At 41.3% G+C, this 24,913-nt stretch overlaps 1 protein-coding gene across 1 annotated transcript in view; it reads left to right on the top strand.

Annotated features, from left to right (window-relative positions):
- LOC130586060 (kinesin-like protein KIF13B) overlaps positions 1-24,913 on the top strand; it is a 99,439-nt gene that overhangs the window by 38,107 nt on the left and 36,419 nt on the right. The window contains exons 3-11 of the mRNA XM_057386769.1: positions 9,660-9,675; positions 11,194-11,254; positions 13,152-13,244; positions 13,848-14,028; positions 14,426-14,513; positions 15,813-15,947; positions 18,073-18,185; positions 18,586-18,697; positions 22,653-22,865. Of these exons, the coding sequence (XP_057242752.1) occupies positions 9,660-9,675; positions 11,194-11,254; positions 13,152-13,244; positions 13,848-14,028; positions 14,426-14,513; positions 15,813-15,947; positions 18,073-18,185; positions 18,586-18,697; positions 22,653-22,865 (1,012 nt within the window). The remainder of the gene's footprint in view (positions 1-9,659; positions 9,676-11,193; positions 11,255-13,151; positions 13,245-13,847; positions 14,029-14,425; positions 14,514-15,812; positions 15,948-18,072; positions 18,186-18,585; positions 18,698-22,652; positions 22,866-24,913) is intronic.

Raw genomic sequence — 24,913 nt, forward strand, 5'->3', positions numbered from 1 at the left:
TGGTTCTGGAGACACCAAAAATGCCTCTGAGGTGTAAATTCACTTTGGTGACCCAATGGTGCTGAAATTGTGCTGACATTCAGAGAGTRACTGGCTGCTGTATCCAGTGAAATTCCCAATTTTCTACATCCCCTGTGCATGCACAGACCACACYATTCAGATTGATTTCTTTACAAAAYGTGGCCACAGCAGTGTTCCCTTTTGAACTGCTGCCACTTCAGGCATTTGCTGCTTGCTTAATGCCTGGTGGATGTGCTGGAGAATTTGGGGAACCAAATCCASGCATCTCCTCAAGCAGCTCCTCATCACCCTTTCCAAAGTGAGGAGGGTGGGATTCTCCACTGGAGGACAAGGCAGACCTGTGGAACCAAAATAGAAAGTGGAGGAAGCAGTTTGAGTTCTTATTTAGGCCTCTGGGTTGGAAGGTGTCTCCCAAATTCCATCTGTGACTGTCTCACACAAATTGCCTGGATATCTCTCAGTCATGAGATAAAGGACTGAAAGTTCTTTGGGGATGTCAGAAAATGTCGAGTATCAGGTGTTGGAATACAGAGCTGCCTCATGGTGTTGGGAATTCAGCAGTGATGCCTGAGGATTTTATTTTCCATATTTTCATGTCTCTGTAATCCTGGAATTCTTTAGTATTTAACTCCAGACTCCACAGACAGTGCTGTGCTCCTGCTCTCCCATTTTTACACAAAACAATTCCTCTGCAGCCCCAAACTCAAGGACACCTCACTGTGCCAGGCCCCAAAAGATGGAAACAACAGAGAATTGGGGGAGCCAACTTGGAGTCAATGACTGCATTGGCTGCAGCTGTAATTGGAGGATTCAGCCCCAATTTTGTGCAAATGGACAAAAGTGAGAAAGGGGGAAAAACCCGTGAGCCATTGTCCACTGTGGGTGCTGCCCCTGGCTGGGCTGGGACTGCCCTGGATAAAAAATATTCAATAAATATCACTGTCCCTTCAATAAATAGAACTACTTTTTATTCTCTCAATTTTGTCCAGCCTCTGTTTTAGATAAGCTGGACTTTAGTATCAACGGGAGAATAGATGGGGAATTAGCAACTACTCAGAGATAACCATAGGAGACACCTCTTTTTTTCATACTGTGTTTGGGGGCAGTTGGTGCCTCTTTAAAAGAAACAGAAAACATTACCAAAATTTTCTGGATGCTCTGGGTGAGGCATTTTGTTTCCCTGAGTTGAAGAGTCCTCACAGTGATTTCCTCAGTGTGCAGTGATTGATTAATGTGAGGGTGAAGGGCCCAGGGGCTGCTCTGATGCCTCCAAGACTGTGGGTCCCTGCAAACCGCTCTCTTTTTCCCTTTTTGTCTTTCTTTTCTTTTTTGAAGCAGAGAGGGGCTGAAGAATATTTTAGGAGAAATTCATCCCTGAGAGGGTGGGGAGGCCCTGGAACAGATTTCCCAGAGAAGCTGTGGCTGCCTCTGGATCCCTGGAAGTGTCCAAGGCCAGGCTGGACAGGGCTTGGAGAACCCTGGGACAGTGGACAGTGTCCCTTGGGACTGGATGAGGTTTGAGATCCCTTCCAAACCAAACTATTCTGGGATTCTTCTTTCTTCAAAGGATATTGGATGCACACGTTTCTATTCAGGCACTTGTGTAAATATCGCAGAGTCCATGTGAAAATCAACTCTTTCAAAATGGTTCTGGTTGGGTTTTTTTGTGTTTTCGAGGAATTCAGACAAACTCAGACTCAAACTGGTTTAAGTAGGGGCTCTGCTGGGGTTATGGATTGGATGACACAGCTGGGTGATCTGCCAAAAGTGGAAGAACTTGCTGGACATGAGGAARTTCTCAAAACACCCTTTCAAGGTTTAAATTCCTTTCAGTTCCAATCCTTTGCTTTCCACAGGGCCCAGGGGATCATTGTGGGATTAATCCCAAATGCCAGTGCCTTGGCTAAAGGTTATCCTGGWTGTGAAAACTGAGTTTGTTGATGCTGTAGGACAAGATCACCATAAATTCTATATTTTCCTGTACATGCTGCTCCACCTGCCATCATTTCCCATTTGGGATTTCCTGGAGGAGCTCTCCCACATCCTAAGGAGGCTTTTCCCTGCCTCACATGGTTATAAAAACGTACCTACAGCCCACCCTATTAAAAAATACTGTCATTCACAATAGGAATTAAAAGTTTGGGGGTTGGCTGTTCACCAGACATTCTCCAGAACACAATGGGACCCCGACATCTGAGTATTTACAAACAAAAGGATCAAGTTGTAATCCCCTTGTCATAACACCAGCTTTATGGGATCCACACACCRCTTGAATGTGGGCAGGACTAAGCAGATTATTGTACCAACAATACAGAAAATTGAGCTCCAACTACAAAATACCCCAAACCCACAAAGCTGCTGCCCAGCCCGACTTCTTGGGATTGGGAGTTTTTTTTTTTTCTTGTGGATTGTTTTGTGTGAGCTGGCAAAAATTAGTTTTGTCAGTAGAAACAAAATAACCGCCAGCTACGCCTGGAATGCCTTGGAGCACAGGAGGAATTTTCCAAGGAACAGTGATTACCTTTGTTCCTTTAGCTATACAACTTTAGGCTTTGAACTGGATATRCTCTTTCACTTTTTAGTTTTTTAATGTATTTGATGATTTTGTTTTCAAGAGGCTGTTTCTCATGGCAAAAAATATTTTTTTTTTTTTTTTGGTGCAGTTGTGGTTTTCTCTCAGAGAACTCGGTATTGCCGTGGAGATAAAAATGAGACTCTAAGAATGATTTTATTTGGAGGATATTATCAAAAATTGGAGTTTGGTGGGACTCAGCATTTTGATGCCACTTGGCCTGCATGTAGAAATGGGGTRAAAATATTTATAAACCRTTAAACAATTCTTAAACCAAATAAYCTTAAGCACTTTACAGGCTGAAACATTCTGGGAAAATGGATTTCTGTGTACCATGGGATAAGCCTGAAGTGATCAGACTTGATTTAGTTGACTTTTCCTCTCATTGTCTACCTGGCATCAGCAAAATGGGTTGCGAGTTGTGTTTGTCTGAGATGCAGAARGAGAGGAAACAGCTTCCCAAAGAATTCTACTTTTTCTTATCCAGCTGTCCTGCTGTCTTTATTTCTGTGTTAGTAAAACCATTCATTCTGTTGTCTACATTTTATTTCACCATTGGCTGGCTTTTTTTTTTCTTTTTAATGCCATGAAAGAAATTCTGCATTTGAAATTTAGACAATAAAATTCTGACCATTGCAGCGGTGGCTCTTCAGAATACTTTATTCTGGTCCTTGTTTCATACAGGAAAAAAAATAGCCATAAAGTACAAATTAAAATACCTGCTTCATGAAGATAACTGGGCTCCCAAGCTTCAAACAAATGCAAGATCTTCCTGGTATTATTTTTTTGTGTCTCCCTCATATCTGCTGTGCCTGAGGTTGTTGACCTTGAGCCTTGCTGGTGCTGGAGCTCTTCAGTCATTCCTGYAGCTCTTATCAGCTTCTCCACTCTGGGAAGGTGCTGTAGTACAGGGAAGGATAGGGAATCTTGGGAACGATAATCCAAATTATTTCAGAATAAAAGATTCTGCAGTGGTGGGTTGTTACATCCCATCTCCTGCTCAATCTGATGTTGAGGCAGTGAGAGCACTTCCTTTGGAATTTCACTTATCTGCACCCAATTTTTGCCCTCTGACTTCAGCGAGGAGTCATAAAATTATAGAAAATGCTGAGCTGGAAGGGACCCAGAAGGGTCATGGGGTCCAACCCCAACAATCCCACCTGTGCACCCCTGGGAGCGCTGTCCAAACACTCCTGGAGCTCTTTTGGGAATGTCACCATTCCCTGGGGAGCTGTTCCAGTGCCCAAACACCCTCAAGACTCAAAAACCTTGTCTGAAGGATGAATTTTCTTGAGAAGCCCTCAGTCATGAAATCCAATTTATTTTAACCCACTGCTTTTCAAACAGATCTTCCTTCATTTGGTAGCAAAGCTCTGAGCTGAGGTGCTGGGAGTGGGATCTTTGATGTCTCTGAGGTGCTCCTGACTCTGCTGGGTTTGAGTAGGGAAACTCAAGGCCGATAAGTGGGATGGAATAAGGAAAAACACCTTTCTAGGTTTGAGTAGGAAAGCTCAAGGCAGATGAGTGAGATGGAAAAGGAAAAACAACTTTATAGTGGAAGGTATCACTGCTAGGGGCACAGGATTGGAATGGGACGATCTTTAAGGTCACTTCCAACCCAAATTATTCTGGGATTCCCAGAAAACATTGTATGGGAACCACAAAAGAAATTATAGTTCAGGGTTTTCCATACCAGTGCTATTTTGGGCCATATTTAACCCAGGAAAAGGAAAGAAGGAAAGATCTGTGGGGATTACAAACTCTGCCCGAGGTAGCTTTAGTTCTTGGATTTCATGGAATATTGGTGAATGATGCAGTTGTGCATGTCAAAATCTAGGATAATGTACTTCTTCTAGCTGCAGCAGCTTATTAATGAAATCCCAGAACTCCAGAATGACTGGGTCCAAAGGGTAAATTACTGTTATACATGATGCCTTCTTAATTTTTAGTAATTTTTTAAAAACTCAGCTGGGAGCATAAAGATGTGGCCTTACAGAGCAATCTCTGGGAGCCACTGACACCTTTCTATTTGCAAACCCCAAGGAGTTTTCCCCCATCACTTTGCTTTCCTAGTTGTATTTTTGTCTGCTTTCTAGAGTTTTATGCTGAAGGGCATAAAATAGCACTAATTACACTGGAATTTGATAGGCTTGTTTTTGCAGTGGTTATAGAAGATTGAAAATGGAAAGCAAGAAGGATTTCTGGAGATCTGCTGAGGCTTTTCCTGATTTGTAGTTGAAATTGTTGCTTCTGCTTTTTCTTTTTTCTAACCCTCAAMTTTGGATTATGTTTTACTAGTCCAGAAGTTTCTGGAAATGATAGACTGTTATGTTTCAATTCCATGAATCCAGAGTGGTCTTGTCCCACTTGGCAGTATCAGACAAAAGTACAGTTTGGGTGTTGTTGCAGTTGCTGTTGGCACAGAAAGTGTTCTTTTTTCAGGAAAATACAGGGCAGAAATCCCATGCCTGGCATGTCAGCTCCTGTCCTGCAGCTTCTGGAGCTCTTTTCCTTCTTCCTGCCTTGCCACCTCCCACCTTTCTCSTCCCTTTGCCCCATCTGCCTGTTTGTGATCCAGACGAGAAGGGAGATGTGCTGTGACTGATTTAGAGCATGTGCTGATTTGCCAGCTGGCTGCTATCTCAGAGCTSTGGGGTCAGCCAGACAGAAGAGATAAGGGCTGAACTCTCCTCTCCTCTCTCCAGCCAGCCTTCACCTCTGCTCATGGGCTGGGGTGTTTTCCCCTCGAGATTTGCACAGTCTGAAATTTCCTTCAGCTCACTGAACCTTCCTTCACCTTTTGAACGTGGAAAAATTGATCTGGGTGTTGCTAAAATGCTGCAAATGACTGTGGTTGAACAGTTTATTGTGTTTGAAGACGTAATTTAATTATTCTGTTAAAAAACCTAAAGCAGTGTTATATTACACATACACTGATGGTCTGAGTTCTGATTTGATAAATATTTTTACACTGAAATCTGTGGGAGCACCAGAATGTTTATAGGAGAACAGATGTGTCCTGATCAGGAAGATTGATCAGGMTACATTTACACAATGTGAGAGGTACTTTAAAAAGAAATTATTATTCAGGCTGCATTTCTTCATTCACTCTCAAAACAGCAGATTTATTAATGGAATGATGGAATTATTTGGGTTGGAAAACACCTTAAAAAACATCTCATTTCAACCCCCCACTGTGGACTGAAACAAATAAAATACTGTTAAATGCRGGCAGTTGTTTCAGGATATTCTTCCTCCTTTTTTAATTTTAGAATTGMATTAGCTACATTCGATTCCCCCTGCTTCTGTTTGACATTGAGTTGAGAAGAGATAAAAGAAGGGAGCTGGCAAATTCCTGTCAGGCTGGATACGAGTGAAAACAAGGAGCTGGGAGCATCTCAGTGACATCCTTCAGCAGCTGGGAGAGAACTTTTCCCTCCCTGCCCTGGATGCTTTTGCATCYGAGAGAAATGGCAATTTTGTGGGCTGTGAGGAGCTGCCTGTGCCTCGGAATGGCAGCATCGTGGGGATGGAGAGGGCTGGGGACAAGGGATGGAGGGACAGGACACAGGGARTGGCTTCAAACTGACAGAGGGCAGGGAYWGRTGRGATATTGGGAAGGAATTGTTCCCTGGGAKGGTGGGGASGCCCTGGAATAGAATTCCCAGAGAAGCTGTGGCTGCCCCTGGATCCCTGGGAGTGTCCAAGGCCAGGCTGGATAGAGCTTGGAGCACCCTRGGATAGTGGAAGGTGTCTCTGTTACTGTTCATTATAAACTGACATTGTTGGGATCCTCTGGGGTTTTTTTGCCAGCACCAGCTTTCTCCATAGGAAATCATGGAATCTCAGAATGGTTTGGGCAGGAAGGAATCTTAACAACCATCCCGTGGAAGGGATCTTAAAAGTCATCCTGTTCTGAATTTAAACCTTGAAAGGATGTTTTGAGGGCTTCCTCATGTCCACCAAGTTTTCCCACCTTTGGCAGATCACCCAGCTGTGTCATCCAATCCATAACCCCAACAGAGCCCCTACTTAAACCAGTTTGAGTCTGAGTTTGTCTGAATTCCTCAAAAACGCAAAAAAATCCAACCAGAACCACTTTGAAAGAGTTGATTTTCACATGGACTCTGCGATATTTACACAAGTGCCTGAATACAAACGTGTGCATCCAATATCCTTCGAAGAAAGAAGAATCCCAGAATAGTTTGGTTTGGAAGGGATCTCAAATCTCATCCAGTCCCACTCCCTGCCATGAGCAGGGACATCTTCTACTATCCCAGGGTGCTCCAAACCCATCCACCCTGGCCTTGGACACTTCCAGGGATCCAGAGGCAGCCACAGCTTCTCTGGGAAACCTGTTCCAGGGCATCCCCACCCTCCCAGAGAAAAAAATTCCTTCCATATATTGAACCCAAATTTCCCCTCTTCCAGTTTGAACCCATTTCTCTTTGTCCTGTCACTGCAGCTCCTGATGAACAGTCTCTCTCAGGCTTCCTTGTGGCCCTTTAGAAGGTCTCCACACAACCTTCTCTTCTCCAGGATGAACAACCCCTAATTCCTCAGCTTGATTCCATAGGGGAGATGCTCCAGTCTTTTTACCAACGTTGTGGCCTCATCTGGGCTTTCTCCACTAAGGGGTGAAGGACATTCCCTATGTCATTCTTATGCTGGGGACACCAGAACTGTGTGCAGGATTCTGGGTGGGGTCTGACAAGAATAGAGTAGAGGGAGGAAATCCCYTCCCTGTTCTCTGATGGGTTCCTGTTATCGGTGTTTTGTTGTAGGAAATCCTTCCCTGATCCTTCCCTGTCACCTGCCTTCCCAAGCCACCATCATTCCTGTTCTGTCCAACAAAATCCCAGAGGCATGAGTAAAGAGAGGCGATGGAGTTATGTAATAAATATTTTTTTTTGAGGGATAACGCTCAGAAGTTGCTATTTTGATGCTGTCTTTGGTATTCACCTTTTCCTCCCCCCTGAGATGGACTGGAGCTCTTGGGTGTGACCACCCAGCACTCCCAGTGTGTCCCTGCAGCCACCCAGGCTGCTCTGGTTGCTCTATTTTCCCATCTCTTCATTTCCCAAGGGATTTTGAACCAGGCTAGAAATCTTTTCATGGCTTTGTGGGCGCAGCATGCAGCTGCAGCATTAATGGGCTCGTGTGTGTGTGCAGCACAATGCTGGGTGTTGCAGGCTCACCCTTAATGCTTTCCTTGGGGAAACGTTTGTCCCATTTATTCTCTTCATGGGCACAAGTGCAGCTCTGTGCAGCTGGGTTGTGTCCCAAATGCTGCTCGCTGGGTTTTGTGGGGTTTCTTTTGCTCCCATTTGTGTTAAGCAAGACCCCAGAGCTGGGTTTGTGGGTTTGTGCAGAAAATGAGATTCTCAGTTCAGACTAAAGCTTAAGCTTGATGATACAGAGCCCTGTATAATCCATCCTCTTAAAATTATCTATGGGCTAGACCTTGTGGGATGACATCCTTATGGCTGCTTTAACCCAAATACTCCATAATGTGCCCCATATTGAGGGCTGGGCATATCAGCCGGGCTGTGGCAATTTAATCCTGCTTTGGGGCTGGGCTGGGGARTGTGAGCAGGGCTGAGTGAGCAGCCAGTGTCCCATCTCTGAGTGCTGAATTCCGGGCTTGCCGTTCCCTTGGTTTTTACAAAAGTAGGGTGAAGTAATTCCCATTCTTGTAGGAATGGGAATTAACTCTGCTCTGGAAGCAAAGCTTCCCTAAAAGGCTCTGTGAGCATTTCAGAGCACAGCAAGCCACGAAAATGCTCCTGTATCTCTCAGAGAGGAATCCAGAGGGGCTCTCTGGACTCTCCTGAGTCTGGATCCAAACCCCAGTRAAGGAGATTCCCTCAATAAAATCCACCCGGGAGTAACAGTGGAGAATCCACCTCAAGCTCGCTGCCAAGGACCTCGGGAGAGCCTTTTTTCCACCCCTGCCAGATGGCAGAGAAAGGGGGTCATGTTGTCACTGCAGGCTTGGCTGACCCTGTGCCACGCGGTGACCTTGGCTGAAATAATCACTCTTCTCTCCCAAGCCACCATCATTCCTCTTCTGTCCAGCAAAACCCCACAACAGATCCAGGCAYGAGTAAAGAGARGTGATGGATTTGAGTAATAAATAGTTATTTTTGAGAGGCAACGCTCAGAAATGTTTCTTTTTAAACTTGCTTCTCAACCCCTGTGAGCAGCAAGAGCTCTGAGGTTAATCCTGTACGGCTCCCCTGCCTTTCTCCTGCTCTRCTCAAAAGGAATCAGCATTGCTTGTCACAAGACTTTACTCGCTGCTGATGTCAAGAGTTTCCTAATGTCACGGGGAAGGTCCAGGACAGGGGAATATCAGGGGTTGGTTGTGTGTTTGCTGTTTTTCTCCAGCCTCTGTTGTGGGGAACCTGCAGTCACTGATCAGGCTGGTGTTTTAAAGGTCACTCCTTTAAAATGACTCCAGTCATTTTTGTACTTGCTTAAAAACAACAAACAAAACCCCCCCAAATGTTTAAATTCTGCACATAACAGACTGGAGGAATTGCTGCTCTCTGCTCATTCTTTTAGGGAAGCAAATGTTTGCTCTGCTGTCCCAGCAACCATGAGAGAGCTGAGCTGGGCAARCCCAAGGGTTGGACTCTGAGATTTCCTCTTGAATAACACTCCTGAAGTTCCTGTTCAAATGGTTTTGGAAATTTTTATGTTGCTTGAGTACTTTGTTTTTAAGAGGTGGTGACACCCAGATAAAGAGGCGTTGCAAGAAAAATAAACCTGTGAGAAAATGAGGAAGAGATGCTGCACGAGGAAAATCAGTGGCTTTGRATTTTAAATCAGCTCAGAGCAGCATCTCAAATCTTACTCCTGAAAAAGTTTATACAATTATTTGGGATCTATAAGCAAGGAGAAGTCTGAGGAGGGAAATGAACTTTTTAAATACAACATTCCAGTCATTAATTGTAGCATAATTAAGTTAAAATCACTACAACTAACGATCCTTGTTTTTCTTTTGTCTTTTTTTTTTTCTTCTGACCTTGTACCAAACCCTTCCCACTGCCTTGGGGACCAGCAGGACTCACCCAAAGGTAAGGGCTTTTCTCAGGGTGTGGGAATTGTCCCATCAYTTGCTCAGTCTTGGCTTATCCAAATATTAAAAGCATTTTGAAAAGCTCCGTCACTGCTCAGCTGCTGAGTAAGAAACTCCAAGCATCTCCTCAATACAGAAATTCTCTGCACAGCCCGTGCCAAGAAATGAGTCAGAGGAACAAATGAGAACATACAGACTCAGCACTGCAGCCTCTGAATGGGAGATACTTGTTCTTTGTGGGCTTTTTAAAAGCATTTTTTGGTATTTGTGTTCRAGCAAACTTGTTTTGTTTCTCTGGTCCCGTGACTTTGCGCTCGGTTTGAAGACTCTGCCCTGGTGTCTCAGGGTTCAGCTCGGTGGATGTGCTCATCCAGCCAGTGATTTTTACTAAATGTTCTGAAGGCTTGGGATGTTCTAATAATATGTTAAGTTGTAAAATATTCAAAGGAAATTCAAAAAATTCAGAGGAAAAAAACCCCACCTTAAATTTAAACACACAAGCTGTTGTTTCCTCAGTTAAAGGATATAAAATAACTGCTTTATCTCTTGATGCTGGTACATCACTGTGCTATAAGGGGGGAAACAATGTATTTTTGAAGATAATTTTTTTAAATTTCAAGGATTTTGCTGTGTTAAGCATTTTCATGAATGTTGGCAGTCAGCACTGTAGAAATGCACAACATCCAAAGGGGAAAGAGCAGCTGCCATCAAGCTTAAAGGGGAAATCCACATCCAGAGAGCCCCATGTTGCACTTCCCTTTTCCTACATCCTACAGAATAAATTTTGCCCATGAATGTAGGTCAAACATGACCCTAATTAATATTTTTCCTTGCAGATACGTACCCASGGGAGCTTTTTTTGCAAACATCTGTCCCAAAATATACATTATATTATTTCAGATTATCTTTCAGGATGAAAGGTGCCCATGGACCTTTCAATGGATTTATGGCAAAAATGAAACTTTTCCATTAAAATTATTAGATTTCTAATAGTTTAATAGAAACTTTTCAATTAAAATTATTCTAATCAACTTTTTTGCTATTAAAACTGATTTGCTTTCCATTATTCTTTGCAAATACTTAATTTTGATGGCTGCTTTGGTTTATCGTGGAATGTAAATAAATACATACTCCTCTTGTATGGAAAGAGTTCCTTCCCTAAGGCTTGTTTTTAATTTGTGCAGACAAGAGGGCAYGGGGAGATGGGAGGCAGAAAGAGCTAGAGGACATCTGTCAGTTTGCAAAAGAGAAACTCTGGTGAAAAATGAATTTGCAAGGATGGGTTTGGAGGGAGATGGGGAGAGGGTCCTTGACATTCACACAGTTGGTACACAGAGAGTGGGGAGTAGGGTTGGAAGAAATAAAAATATACAGGAAAATGAAATGTTTGTTTAGGCTTCAAACTTCTAGGAAATAAGRAATTCAGTGGGAATTGTTTTAATTTCAGAATGTCAAAATGTGAGTATCATGTTGGATTTGGCAGTTTTTTTGAGATCTCCTGCTTGTTTCCCTGCAGGTGTTCGCTTACGATCACTGCTTTTGGTCTATGGATGAATCTGTCAAAGAAAAATTCGCAGGTATCAGTATTTACYGTGGCTTTGTTGTCTCCAAGTGGGAATGATCTGATGAAAACACAATCCTTGCTACAGGGYTCAGCCATATGTGACTGGCTGCTGTCACAAGGAAAAGGGAAATTTTCAGTCATCCCAGTTTCTCCTCTCTAAAGATGACAGCCATGTGCAGTGTAGGGCATGGAGAAACCCAGCACAATGATGCTTTGTTCATATTTATTTAAAACACTGTAGAAAATTCACAGTGTTTCAAATAAAGTTTTAAGAGCATCAAATCAATTTCTTTCTTTCAAGGAATGTTGAAGGAATGTATGTAATTTTACGTTTTTCAAATGTAATTCCAATTTTTTTTAGCTGTAATTTCATGTTTTTCAGTGCTGATGGCAGTTTGGCATCATAGTACAAYTTAATAAAGGAATTCTAATTAAATTAATTAATAAAAGCTTAATATAAGTGTATGTAAATTAAGGTGAGAAAGTATTCAGTTAAAAGCTTTCTATGTATTGTTGTAACACATGTCGGTGAATAGTTATGGTAAAATATGAAATATATTTGGTTTTACTGTTCTGTAATTTATTCCTTTCATACTTGTTACCCTTTAAAATTGGGGATCAGTGGTGCTTGTTAACATTTATTTTATAAACATCACAGGAAAAATCGGACATGTGTGCTTTTCAGTTTTAATTTCTTTAACAAATAATTAATGAATAATAATTTATCAAAGAACTGAGACAAAAGCAATGCTTCCGGCCATAGAAATTACGTAGGAATATGACATATTTTGTTTCTCAAACTAATGCTGCTGCCTATACAACTGATATTTTGGTCTGTTGCACCATGGGAGTGTTTGGTCCAAACCTATTCTGCTGTGCACAGCTCTTGGTGATTTTCGTGGGGAATTTTGCATGGGTTTGACTGGAAAGATGTAAACTTCAATGAGCGAAAAGAAGGGCTTCAAGGAACATTATTTGACTAAACTTTTCAATCCATAAAATTCTGCCATGCCTTGTTCAGACTTTCATTTTGYTGCTTGTAAAAGTAATTCTGAAAACAGAGATTTTGTTTCAGTAGTTACTACCTGAATATTTTAAGCCTTTTTTCCTCTGCTTGGAAAGTGATCCAAAAAGCTCAAAGTTCAATTACAAAAGAAGTAATAAACCCTAATTTTTATGCCAGTGCAAAATATCCTGTGAATATCCATATCTTCCACATAGTTATGATTATTTCTCTGCAAAAATCTGCTTGTGGTGTTATTGAATATCTCATACAGATAAGATATAGATATATAATATATAGGTTATGTATTTATATTTATATGTGATATATCTAATATAATTGTATATAGATATATAATAATATATATTTTATAATACATAATAATGTATGATATATAATACATAATATRTAGTACATAATATCTATATTATATAGATAAATTATTATATAAATTTATCTATATATTATATATATAATGTAATTGTAATTATGCAGATAATATAAAATTATCCAGTGCTCTGCTGATTCCCTGAGATCAAAATCGACTGACTCTCATTAAAATGTACAGGTTGAGTGTATTTTGAGGAGATGGCATTCCCCAGCAGATGGAATTCTGCAGTTGGTCATGGATTCTATGCTGATAAAATCTCTGAGCATGCACCTTTATGGGATGCTCCTTTCAGCACACCCAGGTGTATCCATGATAATCCCAGCTCCTGATTTTTACAGCAGCACAAATCTGGAGCTCATTTTCTGCTCCTTTCCAGGGAGCAAACCCTGGATGTGATTTAGACAACCACAGCAGGAAAACCCTCACAGCTTTTCCTTAATTTTCAAAGAATCCAAACCAAGGGACAAAAAGTTCTTGCTGTGTTATAACTCTGGGCTTGTGTTTTCTGTTTTCTAGGTCAAGATGTCGTTTTCAAGTGCCTTGGAGAGAATATTCTTCAGAATGCCTTCGAAGGCTACAAYGCTTGTATCTTTGCCTATGGGCAGACAGGTGAGTCCCAGAGCAGCAGAAAGTGTTCCCTCCCTCTCAAGGTGTTCTGTTCTGCCTGCAGGCTCTTTCTGTGCCTCTTGTGACATTGTTTGAGGAGAAATGCCTTCTAAGGTAGATAAGGAATGTTTTCCTCTTTGGTAACATCAGATAGGAGGGGKGCAGGATGAGCAGTAAGATTCTGTTGCTGCTGGCTACCCTTGTTTCTCACACTTCAGATTATAATCTTTGGCGTGACTGTGATCGTCCTTGAGCTCGGAGCATTGCTCTGATTTTCTGCCTCAGCTGTTAAAATAATCTTGAATTGTCATTTTAATGTGATATTTGAARTGTAATATGAAGAGTTTTCCCATTGTGGATGTTATTGCCTTGTAAGGTTGTATCTGCCTGAAAGTTCTCCAGCACTCTGAACTAAATTTCCTGTTTTCTTTTTAATTAATTGAGACTTTAGCTTAGTGGTGTTTTGGTTGCTTCAAAGTAGAAAATTGAACAAATCTCTTCCACTGAAATGCAAAAGTACATTTTAACCTCTTCTATTCCCTATCAATATCCTGCACAGCAGGAACCTTTGTTGCATGGACCCTAATCAGAGCTTTCCTCACCCAGGATCTGGAAAATCCTACACCATGATGGGTACTGCTGACCAGCCCGGATTAATCCCCAGACTTTGCAGTGGGCTCTTCGAAAGAGCACAGAAAGAAGAAAACGAAGAGCAGAGTTTCAAAGTGGAAGTGTCCTACATGGAGATTTACAACGAGAAAGTCAGAGATCTCCTTGACCCCAAAGGGTACGGGATTTGTGTGTGAATGGCCCTGTAGTGTTTGTACTACACTCTTCCTTCCCATAACCAGTTTGCCTTAATGAATCCCATACAAAGCATTTGCCTGGCATGGCTTTTCCTGCTCCCTGATCTCAGCATCTCATTRTAAATCAAAACAAAGTAGTGAGACTAAAAACTTGGAGCAAACTCACCTTTTCTGAAGTGACAACGTTGTCCGTGTCAGCTTTTTCCGTGCAGACATAAAAAGCTTTCCTTGTTTGCATTCTGGCCCTGGCTCTGTGCTTCGGGGGGTATTTGTGGGACCCTCCTGTTGGAGATGTGTCAGTGAGGAGTTTGCTTTGTGTAAATGTTGTCTTTCAGTCGGTCATGTGCTTACAAATCCCTTTTTTYTCCCCCCAACCAGAAGCCGTCAGTCATTAAAGGTTAGAGAACACAGTGTTTATGGCCCTTACGTAGATGGCCTATCCAAACTAGCTGTTGCTAGCTACAAGGTAAGGATCAACTTCATGAAAGGCTTGTCTTGACATCCTAAACACCAGGTGCTGTCCCTTAAACTGGACAGGATTATTAAAATACTCCTAATCAGTGATCTTAGAGCAAGGGAGCTGTGGGTTGTTGTGTTGTGATTCCTGGGGAGAGCAGGGCTAAGAGCAGAACTCACTTCATCCCGTGCTGCTCAATAATTCTGRAAGTGGTTCAGCTGTTGGATGGAGCAGATTTGCTCCCAGTTTGAGATGAGTGTGCTCTGTGATGAGAAAGTGCTCTGTGATTAATGACAGGCCAGGATTAGGCAGAGACAGGCTCTCAGTACCCCACTGAGTCACATTTTTGCCTGTCATGCTCCAGTCAGTCAYTTCCCCGGAATTACCAACTAATGGTTGTTTACAAAGCAAATCCTGGAGAGCATCCCATGAAACTTGCTTGCAGGATAATAAATATTTATATGTACATTCATAAAATTTCAGATTTTTAAGGAGCAGTAACTTACTATGGAACAAATGGGTAAATACAGGATGGAATTCTGTCACCTTAACCAAAACATGAAAATAGTGCAGTCCCCACTATCGCAGTTTCCCCCAGTGTTCACCCACCACTCCTTGGTGGTTTCTGCTTTGACAGGACCCATTCCATGCTTTGCCTTTCCATGTTGCCCAGCAGCTTTGTGTCATCCAGAATTTGTGGTGGTCCTTTGTTTGGCTGTTTTTTTGAGTTGTTTTGGCATCGCCCAGGTAGAGACACAAACAGAAGTTCAGCCAAAGACTCCAAGGTTTTCACAATTTCCCAGAATTGATGTGAAACMCCAGCTYRGGGGAGCTGCACCTTTCTCAAGCATCACAACAGATCAAAGCTCTTAAAATTTGGAAKGATTTAATGACCTGCTCAGCAAGGTTCTGTTTTATAAACCTCTGAGCCTTCTGTCAGTATTCCAGATTCTGACCCCATGATACTGAGGCTCAAATGTGACAGAGTTCAAACATGAATTGCTGTTCCTTCACTTCTCTCTGTGCTTTTGAGTGTTGCTGTGTGCRGCCAGGTGCATTATTTTTGCTGATAATTTAATATTAAGGTTGATAATTAATTTTAAGGTTGAGGAKTGGGTGAAGTAATGACACTCTGGAGTTTCAAGGCTTTAAAGGGGAGATTGCTTTTATTTTTTCCTCCCATTTTTCTGAACAAAATGGGAAACCTAGTGAGAAAACACTGCGTTTGACCAAAATGAGATGATTTCTGGAGATAATTGAGAAGGATATTAATACAGATATGCTCATGGCTGTGAAAATTGTATTTAGGACATCGAGTCCTTGATGTCTGAGGGCAACAAATCTCGCACAGTGGCTGCCACCAACATGAATGAAGAGAGCAGTCGGTCCCACGCYGTCTTCAAGATCATCCTCACCCACACCCTCTATGACACACAGTCAGGGGTAAGAAAATTCAATTATTTGCAATGTCAGGCTGGGATGTGTCTCTTGTTTGAATGTATTTAACAGGAAAGGAACAGTTCTTTCAAGGCAGCAGTTTGTAGTCCAGACCAAAAATAAAATGTGTGGGTGAAAAATAAAAGAACACCTCAGTGTATTTCTGTTGATCCTCTTCCCATGGTTATTTAATGCAAATTTGTATAAATTATMAACTTGATTAATTGAGAAATATACTAATTTCAGGCATTTTATGTTGTATGCCATTAATGCTTTCATGTGTGGATATTAAATATCTAAAAAGCATTTAAATCTAAAAATAATTTATATTTCCTTAGACATAAATATGCCTTGGAGGGATGTGTGAAATATGTTTTGTCAATGTTATTTAGTCCCTCACAGAAAATGGTGATAAACTCAAACTGAAATAAGCATCTTTAAACTTTGCTTATAAGTTCTGTGCTTGGGAAGATCTTTAATATTTTCAAAGCCTTGGAGAAATTTTGGGTGTCCATGGAATAAATCTCTAAATATATTTCCAAATATTGAGTATATTGGAAAGCATATTGAACACTTGGGCTTTTTTCCTCCTTACTTCTCAGTTTCCACCAATCTTATCCACATAATTTTTCCTTGTTATTCTTTATTTGGATTTTTTTTTTTAACTTTGCACTTCAAATCAGCTCCATACTGTGCTGATTTTTTTTATTTTCCATAATTTGTCATTCCAGTTTGGCTGTGGCTCTACTGCCTGCTTTTCATACCTGGTTTTTGTGTGCTGCTGCTCAGCAGAGTGGTCCTTGTGACTGTTCATCCTCTCTKCACCTTCCAGTGACCCTGTGGGAACTGCTGGAACAGATTTCTCTGCTCYCCCATCTGCTGGTCCTTTCAGTCCTGGGAACAGCACGTTTCATGATTACACCATATTTTGAGAGGTTTAGGGTGACATTTTTGGAAGGATATTGATTCTAATTAGCCCTATTATTGCTACTTTTATTATCATCATTATAATGATAATTATATTATCATCATTATATTTATAATTACTATTAATATATTCATTCTGTATATTCTTTCATAGCTATTAATAGTATTAATAACAACTATAATATATTAATATATCAATATACAAATATACTATGATATATTATATAACAATTCACTATATATTATACTATTATATATTAATAAATTAAAATATATCACCTGAATATATTAATGTAGAGTATTAATACATTAATATATCACCATATTAAGGTACATTAGACATCAATATATTATATATAATAATGTATGAATATATGTGAATAATATAAATTTTTATCATTTCTATTGTAATTATAATAACACAGCAATAATAATAGCAATAATAACAACAACAATAATAATAATAATATTTTAATTTATGGGAACACAACACTTTGCACTGGGGCACTGAGATGCTGAAGGTTCAGATGCTGCAGAAGAGCACGAGGTGAGCAAGCTGTTCTCATGGACGGTTGGCTCTTCAGTTTCAAATTGGCAAAGGAAATCCATGGAGTGGTTCAGAACATCATTTTGGGTCAAAAAGATGAAAAAAAAAAGATTTGTATTTCAATCTGCATTGCAGGTTTAAATGCTCACAGAGCTGGGGTCATGGCACAGGAGGCTGAGAGGGATAAAGGAGACTTTGCAGTTRTGATAATTTATGTAAATTATAATGTGTGTCTCATCAAGTTCTTTCCTCCTCTCTGAAAAACAGAAGTTTTTCTGGTGTAAAATTTGAGGATTTTAGGAGACTTTTCAAGATGGGATTGTGAACCTCTCATCTCTGGTTGTGACTCCTTTGTAGTAACTCTGAACTTTTCATGGTTCAACACTTCATTAGTGTGTCCTRTCTGCATCTCCCCTGGAGATTCTGAGATGTCCTGAAGATATCAGAGTCCCTGATTTCACATCATCCCTGACTCCAGTATTGTTTCTGTGCAGCTGGCAGCGAGCACAGGACACTGTTCAAATCCAGCCATTCTCAAAGGGCTTCAAACAAGAGTCCACATGAAAAATGAAGCTTGATTCCTGTTGTAAAACACATCAAACAATGAAATTTGATTTAAGTGAGCTAAGAGTGGCTGTTCTCTGGTTCCTTCCCCAGACATCAGGGGAGAAGGTGGGCAAGCTGAGCCTGGTGGACTTGGCAGGGAGTGAAAGGGCAACTAAAACTGGTGCTGCAGGAGACAGGCTGAAAGAAGGGAGCAACATCAACAAGTAAGGCTTGGAGATTATTTATTTTCCCTTTTTCATCACCATTTCCTGCTAAATACAGCCTGCTTGTAAAATAAGCTGAGGCTCTTGTAGTCAATTTGCTTTCCTTCTCTCTACTTCTGACATGCAAAACTCTTACAGATGGGAATGAGAGCTCCATCTATTTAAAAAACATTTGTGTTTCTGCAACTGCCACAGATTTCATTGTGAAGACTTGATTGTTAAGACTGAAAACATCCTGAAAAAAAAAAAGGAGTGGAGCTTTTGGGAAGAAAGAATGATCAAAATTATACTTGGAATTTTTTGCTCAGAGCATGTTTTTGGAGAGAAAGTCACTTTCTAAATATGCATTTGACTTATGAATATTTACCCTRGTTAATAACTGTTTGTGCTCTCTGGGCAGATCCCTCACCACTCTGGGGCTGGTTATTTCTGCCCTGGCAGATCAGGCTGCTGGCAAGAACAAGAACAAATTTGTTCCATATCGTGACTCTGTGCTCACTTGGTTACTTAAAGTAAGTAAGTTGTTTTTTTATTATTCTTCTTTTTTTTTTAAGGTAAAATACAAGAGAGGAAAAGGGGAGAAGAGTCTTGATTAAATCAAAATTCCATGGTTTTTGCCTCATTTTCTGGGTTTGATGTTAACCATAATTCTTTTTGGAAATGAGCTGGATGTAAGCCCTTGGTATTTCTGCAGACTAAATATGTTCCCTGTCTTCTGCTGACCTGCAATGGCCTAAGGATGAAGGAACTTTAAAAATAAAATGAAAAGCAGTGTCTTTTATGGGTCAGTGTAAGTACAGCTTCACACACAACCTCGGGGCTGATTTAATTTGGGTTATTTCTGCATGCAGCTGAATTTTACATACTGGCRTGGTCAGCTCTGAAGATGTTGATTAAGACTATTACCTTCTAATTATCTCATTTATTTGTYCAGATATTCCACTTTTGTCAGCAGAGGATAATTGCAGAGCATTGTCCCAGTTACAGTCTGAGAAACAGCTCAGGAGATTTCAGAGATGGTGMTCATGTGAAATGAGCAGTCAAATAATTTTCTGAGCTGCACAGGACTTTTATTTGGTCTTATTTTGGGGGTAAAAGGAGCACTTGGATGAGATCTCAATAATCTAATTGACAACCCAATATGTCAAATCTTTTTTTCCCCTTGTGCTCTGTTTAATTTTTAAACAGAAGCAGCTAAGGATATTTGTTGGTAGAAAGAGATAATCTGGGAAGAAACTGATTTTTGGCAGCCTTTCTTTGTCCTCTTATTTTTGTAGGTGCTCTGGCTATATTTTGTTATCTTGGTTTCCCACTCATTCTTAGCAGTTTGAATTTCATGTCCCTCTGATTTATGGAGGGAAAAGACATAAATGGAAAGAAAAATACGGAAAGAAAAAAGACAAAGTTTTCTTAAATAATCTGAATGATAATCTAAATTCATCATTTCTCCTGAGCTCCCTCAGCAGTGTCTGAGAAGTTCAGTGATGAAGTGTTTTTATTTCTGGTTTGTAAGCCAAAAACGTAGAAAGAAACCTTTGAAGTCTTTGCTAGATCCTGTATGAGCAGGTTTTACAGGGCTGTGGAGATAAAAAAAAGAAGTTTTCCTTGCAGAGATTTGAAAATGAAGTTGAATTCAGTGCCTGAGTAAAATAAAACCCCTTGGTACACAAACCTTCATTTTTTTTCAGAGCTGTCTTTTAATGAACCTTTCAGCATGATTTGTGAAATGATTTATCTCTACTCCCTGGCGTGAACCTCACAGATACAGACATGAAATAGCCAAGTAAAAATGACACAACACAAACAAAAATAAGTGCTCACAGCACAATGTTCTTGCACTTCAACTTTTTCAGTGTTTCAATACATTTTTACCTTTCTATATTCACACTGAGTTTTTATTCTAAATAATAAGAAAGAAGTGATTTTTTTGGCTCTCAGTGAGGATGGCACCAGTGCCACAGCGCAGCACCCCTGAGCCAGCAGGGTGAGGAAACCTCCCTGATGAATTTCCAGCCTTGTTGGAATTCGTTCTGCTGCTCCATTTCTAAACAAATCCAGGGAGCAGACTGCAATTCCTGTCCAGCACCTGTCCRAGGCATTCTGGCTTTTGTTCTGCCTCCTTTCAGGCCAACCCTCTTTGTGTCTGACATCCAGCCACGTTCAGGGCCAACAAAAGGGTTGGGGGCTTTTTTKWRGTTTTTTTYTACAAACAAGCTCATTGAGGCTTTRTTTTGAAAGGGGGTGAATTTAAACRTTTTTTAAAATTAGAGATTAAAGGAGGGATTTATTCCTCTAAAGAGCCCTGTTTGGAGAAGCTATGAGATGGTRGAGTCTTTCTCTCTGACTTTCAACTTATAATTATGGTATCAAAGCAGACTAAATGTGCTCTAACTGTARGAATAGCTGTCATACAGTTGGGAAAACCGTTCAGGACACTTCCAGATCTGAAACTTTTTACTTCATTTTGTTGAGGATCTTTAGCCAAAAGTACCAGGTGAAAAATGTCATTGCTTGAGCAGTGGCATCAGGTTGTGTGTAGGGAGCAAAATTGCTTTGTCAGTTCTGTCACCTCTCGATTTAATCAAATTATTCTGGCACAAACATCTTGTTTTCCCATGGTAATCAGAAGCCTGATGGCTGCTATTAAAAATACAATTTCTGAGCTCTGTATTTTATGCTGTTTTCACTGTAATCTTGCTGCGAGAGGAGACAGGGCTAGTTTGTTCTTAGAAATAACTTATCTATTTCCACTCTGTCTCGTTAACACATGAAAGCCCAGCCTTGCCAGGATAATTTTCAAATTCTCTTCACTAATGAGAGGCTGATTTGCTGTTAGTCCACATTTCTTGCTTAACATTAAAGAAATCAGTGAAATCCGCACAAGGGTTTTTATGCATAAAATTTTATCAGACAGTCTGGCATTGGATTTGAATTTCTGCAACAGGGACTTTGCCTGATTTGTAATGGGTGTGTTGTGGGTCCTGGTGTATCACTGTTCTTCAAATAATGAATTCATCCTATTTTGAAGCTGATGAGTGAAGTGAAGGACATTCCCAAAATGCAGACTGTTGAAATTGGATTCTGGAATTGCCAAATTTCATCTTTTTATGCAGAGCAGGGACTGCAGGATGTAGTTCCTAATTTTTGGCCAGGAAATCCCATGGAATAATTCATGTGCTCCTGGTAGTCTTCAAGTTTTCAGTTAAAAAAAAAACATTCTGTGGTAGAGTCGCCCCTCCCAAGCCATGGATTTATTGGGAGTAAACATTGTTTAATCCTTGGATGAGGAAACCTATGGTAAGATCAGTCAGAAATCTGTTCTTTGCAGCTGATTTCTGGATAAAWACACTCACCTGCATGTGCTGACTGTGTTGAGCACTATAAATATCTGTATATTTACATTTCATATGAGTTCCATGCCCTTTTGCATGACCAGAGACAGCCAAGTGCTGCCAACAGCCTGACTGCTGTCAAACCGGTTTAGGCATCACGCAGCCAAAAAGAGAGTCTTGAGGAAGGACTTAAAGGGGCATTTTAATGATTGCTGGGGAAAGCTCCACGTGTGGCTGGGRATTGAGATGGTTTGACAAGCAGCTAATGCAGTCAGATTGTTCTAATGGCAATGCCTGACCTACATTTCATGGGTTATTGAAGATGAAAATTAAGAGCGTGGGTCGTCTCAGAAACTGTTATTGGGTAGAAACAAATAAACAAGCAAAACCCCCAAAAATTAAAAAAACAAAAAACCAAAAGAAATCAAGCATCCAAACAAAAAATAATCTGSTGCAAAATTTAAACCAGAATATTCTATCTTTTAGACTGGTCAAAATTGTAAACCACAATTTTATGATGAATAAAAGGATTGAATCTTTCCTCTCTTCCTCACTTTTCTCCCTTTCTCCTTTCTTCCTTCCTTCCTTCCTTCCTTCTTTGTTTCCTGCCTTTCTTCTCTGTCAGCCACCATGCAGGAGGGTAATTTCTTACATAACTCAGTTTAGATTTGTGAGCTGTGTCAGTGATGGGGGAAGGGCCCCGTTCTGGAATGTTTATAAGAATAAAATGGGCTGTATTGTTTATGGAGAGATCTTTCAATGATTTATTTCTTGAAGACGTCTGTTTTGTAGTTTTCAAAACTAGATAATCTGAATTCATCGTGGTTTTTCCTGAGCTGCCTCAGTAGTGTCTGARAAGTTCAGTGATGAASTGGTTTWATTTCTGGTTTRTAAGCARAAAATAGWGAAACCTTTGAAGCCTTTACCAGGCCCTGTAAAGCCCAAAAAAGGGACTTTTTTTCATTCCTGTGAAACTAAAAAAGCCAAGAATATCAAAAGCTGAGAATGACATTCCCTAAAGTGCTTTCAAAGCTCACATTGAAAAACACAACTTTATCTTGACTTACACAGTATAAACTCTTTAATTTTGAACCAAAATACAAATGTTGATTCTAAACACCCCCCACCCTTCCAGGACAGCCTCGGGGGCAACAGCAAGACAGCCATGGTGGCCACGGTGAGCCCGGCAGCTGACAACTACGACGAGACGCTGTCGACGCTGCGCTACGCGGACAGGGCCAAGAACATCGTCAACCACGCCGTGGTCAACGAGGACCCCAACGCCCGCATCATCCGCGAGCTCCGCGAGGAGGTGGAGAAACTGCGGGAGCAGCTCACCAAGGCTGAGGTACCAGCTGGGAGCCTTGCAAATCCCACAAATCCCTGGGCTCAGCCGGGTCACTGGAAGGAATCCCGCGAGGAAATGTTAGAGGGTGTCCAGGGGTTGCTTCCATCTCCCTTTGTAGAATTTTTTTCAATTTTTCCATCCGTCCGTCTTGAAACGCAGGCAGTGAGTGAGATGCTGAACACCTTGGTGGGCATTCTTGGTTTTACTGTGTGATGCACAGGACATGGAGATGTGGAGAGCTCCAGGGAAAGGTGGATGATGGAGACATGGAAAGTTCCAGTGAGGGCTGAGTGATGGAGACATGGAGAGCTCCAGTTGCTGCTGGGTGATGGAGACATGGAGAGCTCCAGTGAGGGCTGGGTTATTGAGGCATGGAGAGCTCCAGTGAGGGTTGGGTGATGGAGGCATGGAAAGCTCCAGTTGGGGCTGGTTGATGGAGACATGGAGAGCTCCAGTTGGGGCTGGTTGATGGAGACATGGAGAGCTCCAGTTGCTGCTGGATGATGGAGACATGGAGAGCTCCAGTGAGGGCTGGGTGATGGAGACATGGAGAGCTCCAGTTGCTGCTGGGTGATGGAGACATGGAGAGCTCCAGTTATAGCTGGGTGATGGAGACATGGAGAGCTCCAACGAGACATGGAGAGCTCCAGAGAAGGCTGGGTGATGGAGACATGGGGAGCTCCAGTTATAGCTGGGTGATGAAGACATAGAAAGCTCCAGTTAAAGCTGGATAATGGAGACATGGAGAGCTCCAGTTACAGCTGGATGTTGGAGACATGGAGAGCTCCAGTGAGGGCTGGGTGATGGAGACATGGAGAGCTCCCATTAAAGCTGGATAGTGGAGACATGGAGAGCTCCAGCTAGGGCTTGGTGATGCAGACATGGAGATCTCCAGAAGGGTGGATAAGGGAGACATGGACAGCTCCAGTTAAAGCTGGGTAAGTTTCTAGGCACAGCTTTCCCAATATATTTAAGAATTTGGTGTGGCCACATCCTGTGAGATGTGGATTTTAAATAAAATTTTCTTGCCTATTCCCAGCTGGTGGATCTTCTAGAGGCACTGGGCAATGTCTCTCCACAGCTCCCTGACAGGAGGGTGTAGTCAGGTGGGGTTGGTCTCTCCTTCCAGGCAGCAGCGACAGGGTGAGAGGACACAGCCTTAAACTGCACCAGAGGAAATTTAGATGGGATAGCAGGAAAAAATTCTTCACAGAAAGAGTGATTGAGCATTGGAATGGACTCCCCAGGGAAGTGGTGGAGTCACCATCTTTGGAGGGGTTTAAAAACAGACTGGATGTGGCACTTAGTGCCATGGTTTGGTTGATAAGGTGGTGTTAGGTCAGAGGTTGGACTCGATGATCTCCAAAGTCTTTTCCAGCCTATTCTGTGATGGCTTCCACAGTGAAACTTCAGGAGAAACATGGTCTGAATGTTAGATGAAAGCCAAGAATCAGTGTAATCCTAACTTCTGTTCCCAAAGGGGCCAGAGCAATGGTGATGTAACCCCTCTGGTTTGCAGTTCAGAAAAATCACAATTACAGCATTTGCATCACAAGGCATGCAGGGAATGCTGGCTGTTCTTATTACAAATGATTGGTGCATTTTGRACTCTTCCCCTTTGAGCTCCCTAATAATGTAAACATCCACTGTGTGTATATCAGTTTCTTCTAAAGCCTCTCAAGTTAAATATCATAACATTAAATATCTAAAAATGCCTCTAAAATATCAACAGTACTCTGAGAGTTGCAGATAATCCCCATTTGTTTCGTTTTTTAGCGCTGCTCCCAAAATAATGGCAGCAGTCCAAAGCAATGAAGTCGTGTTTCCTAAGGATGAAATAATAAATATTTCCTTTCCCAAGTATGAAAATCCCACCCTCGTTGTCATCCCAATGGCATTGACAAAGAGCAGGGAAAATCCAGAGCAATTTGCTGTTCAGAGGCTGCACAGAAAAGGTCAAACCCTGCATTCACAGCCCTGTGCTCCTTTCAGTTCATTACATTTGTTGCCCATCTAATTGTTCTTACAGAAATGTGCATAAATAACTT

The sequence above is a fragment of the Malurus melanocephalus genome, unplaced genomic scaffold (assembly GCF_030028575.1).
Source record: "Malurus melanocephalus ecotype Western Australia unplaced genomic scaffold, MMel_1.1 scaffold_1048, whole genome shotgun sequence".
Lineage (NCBI taxonomy): Eukaryota > Metazoa > Chordata > Aves > Passeriformes > Maluridae > Malurus > Malurus melanocephalus.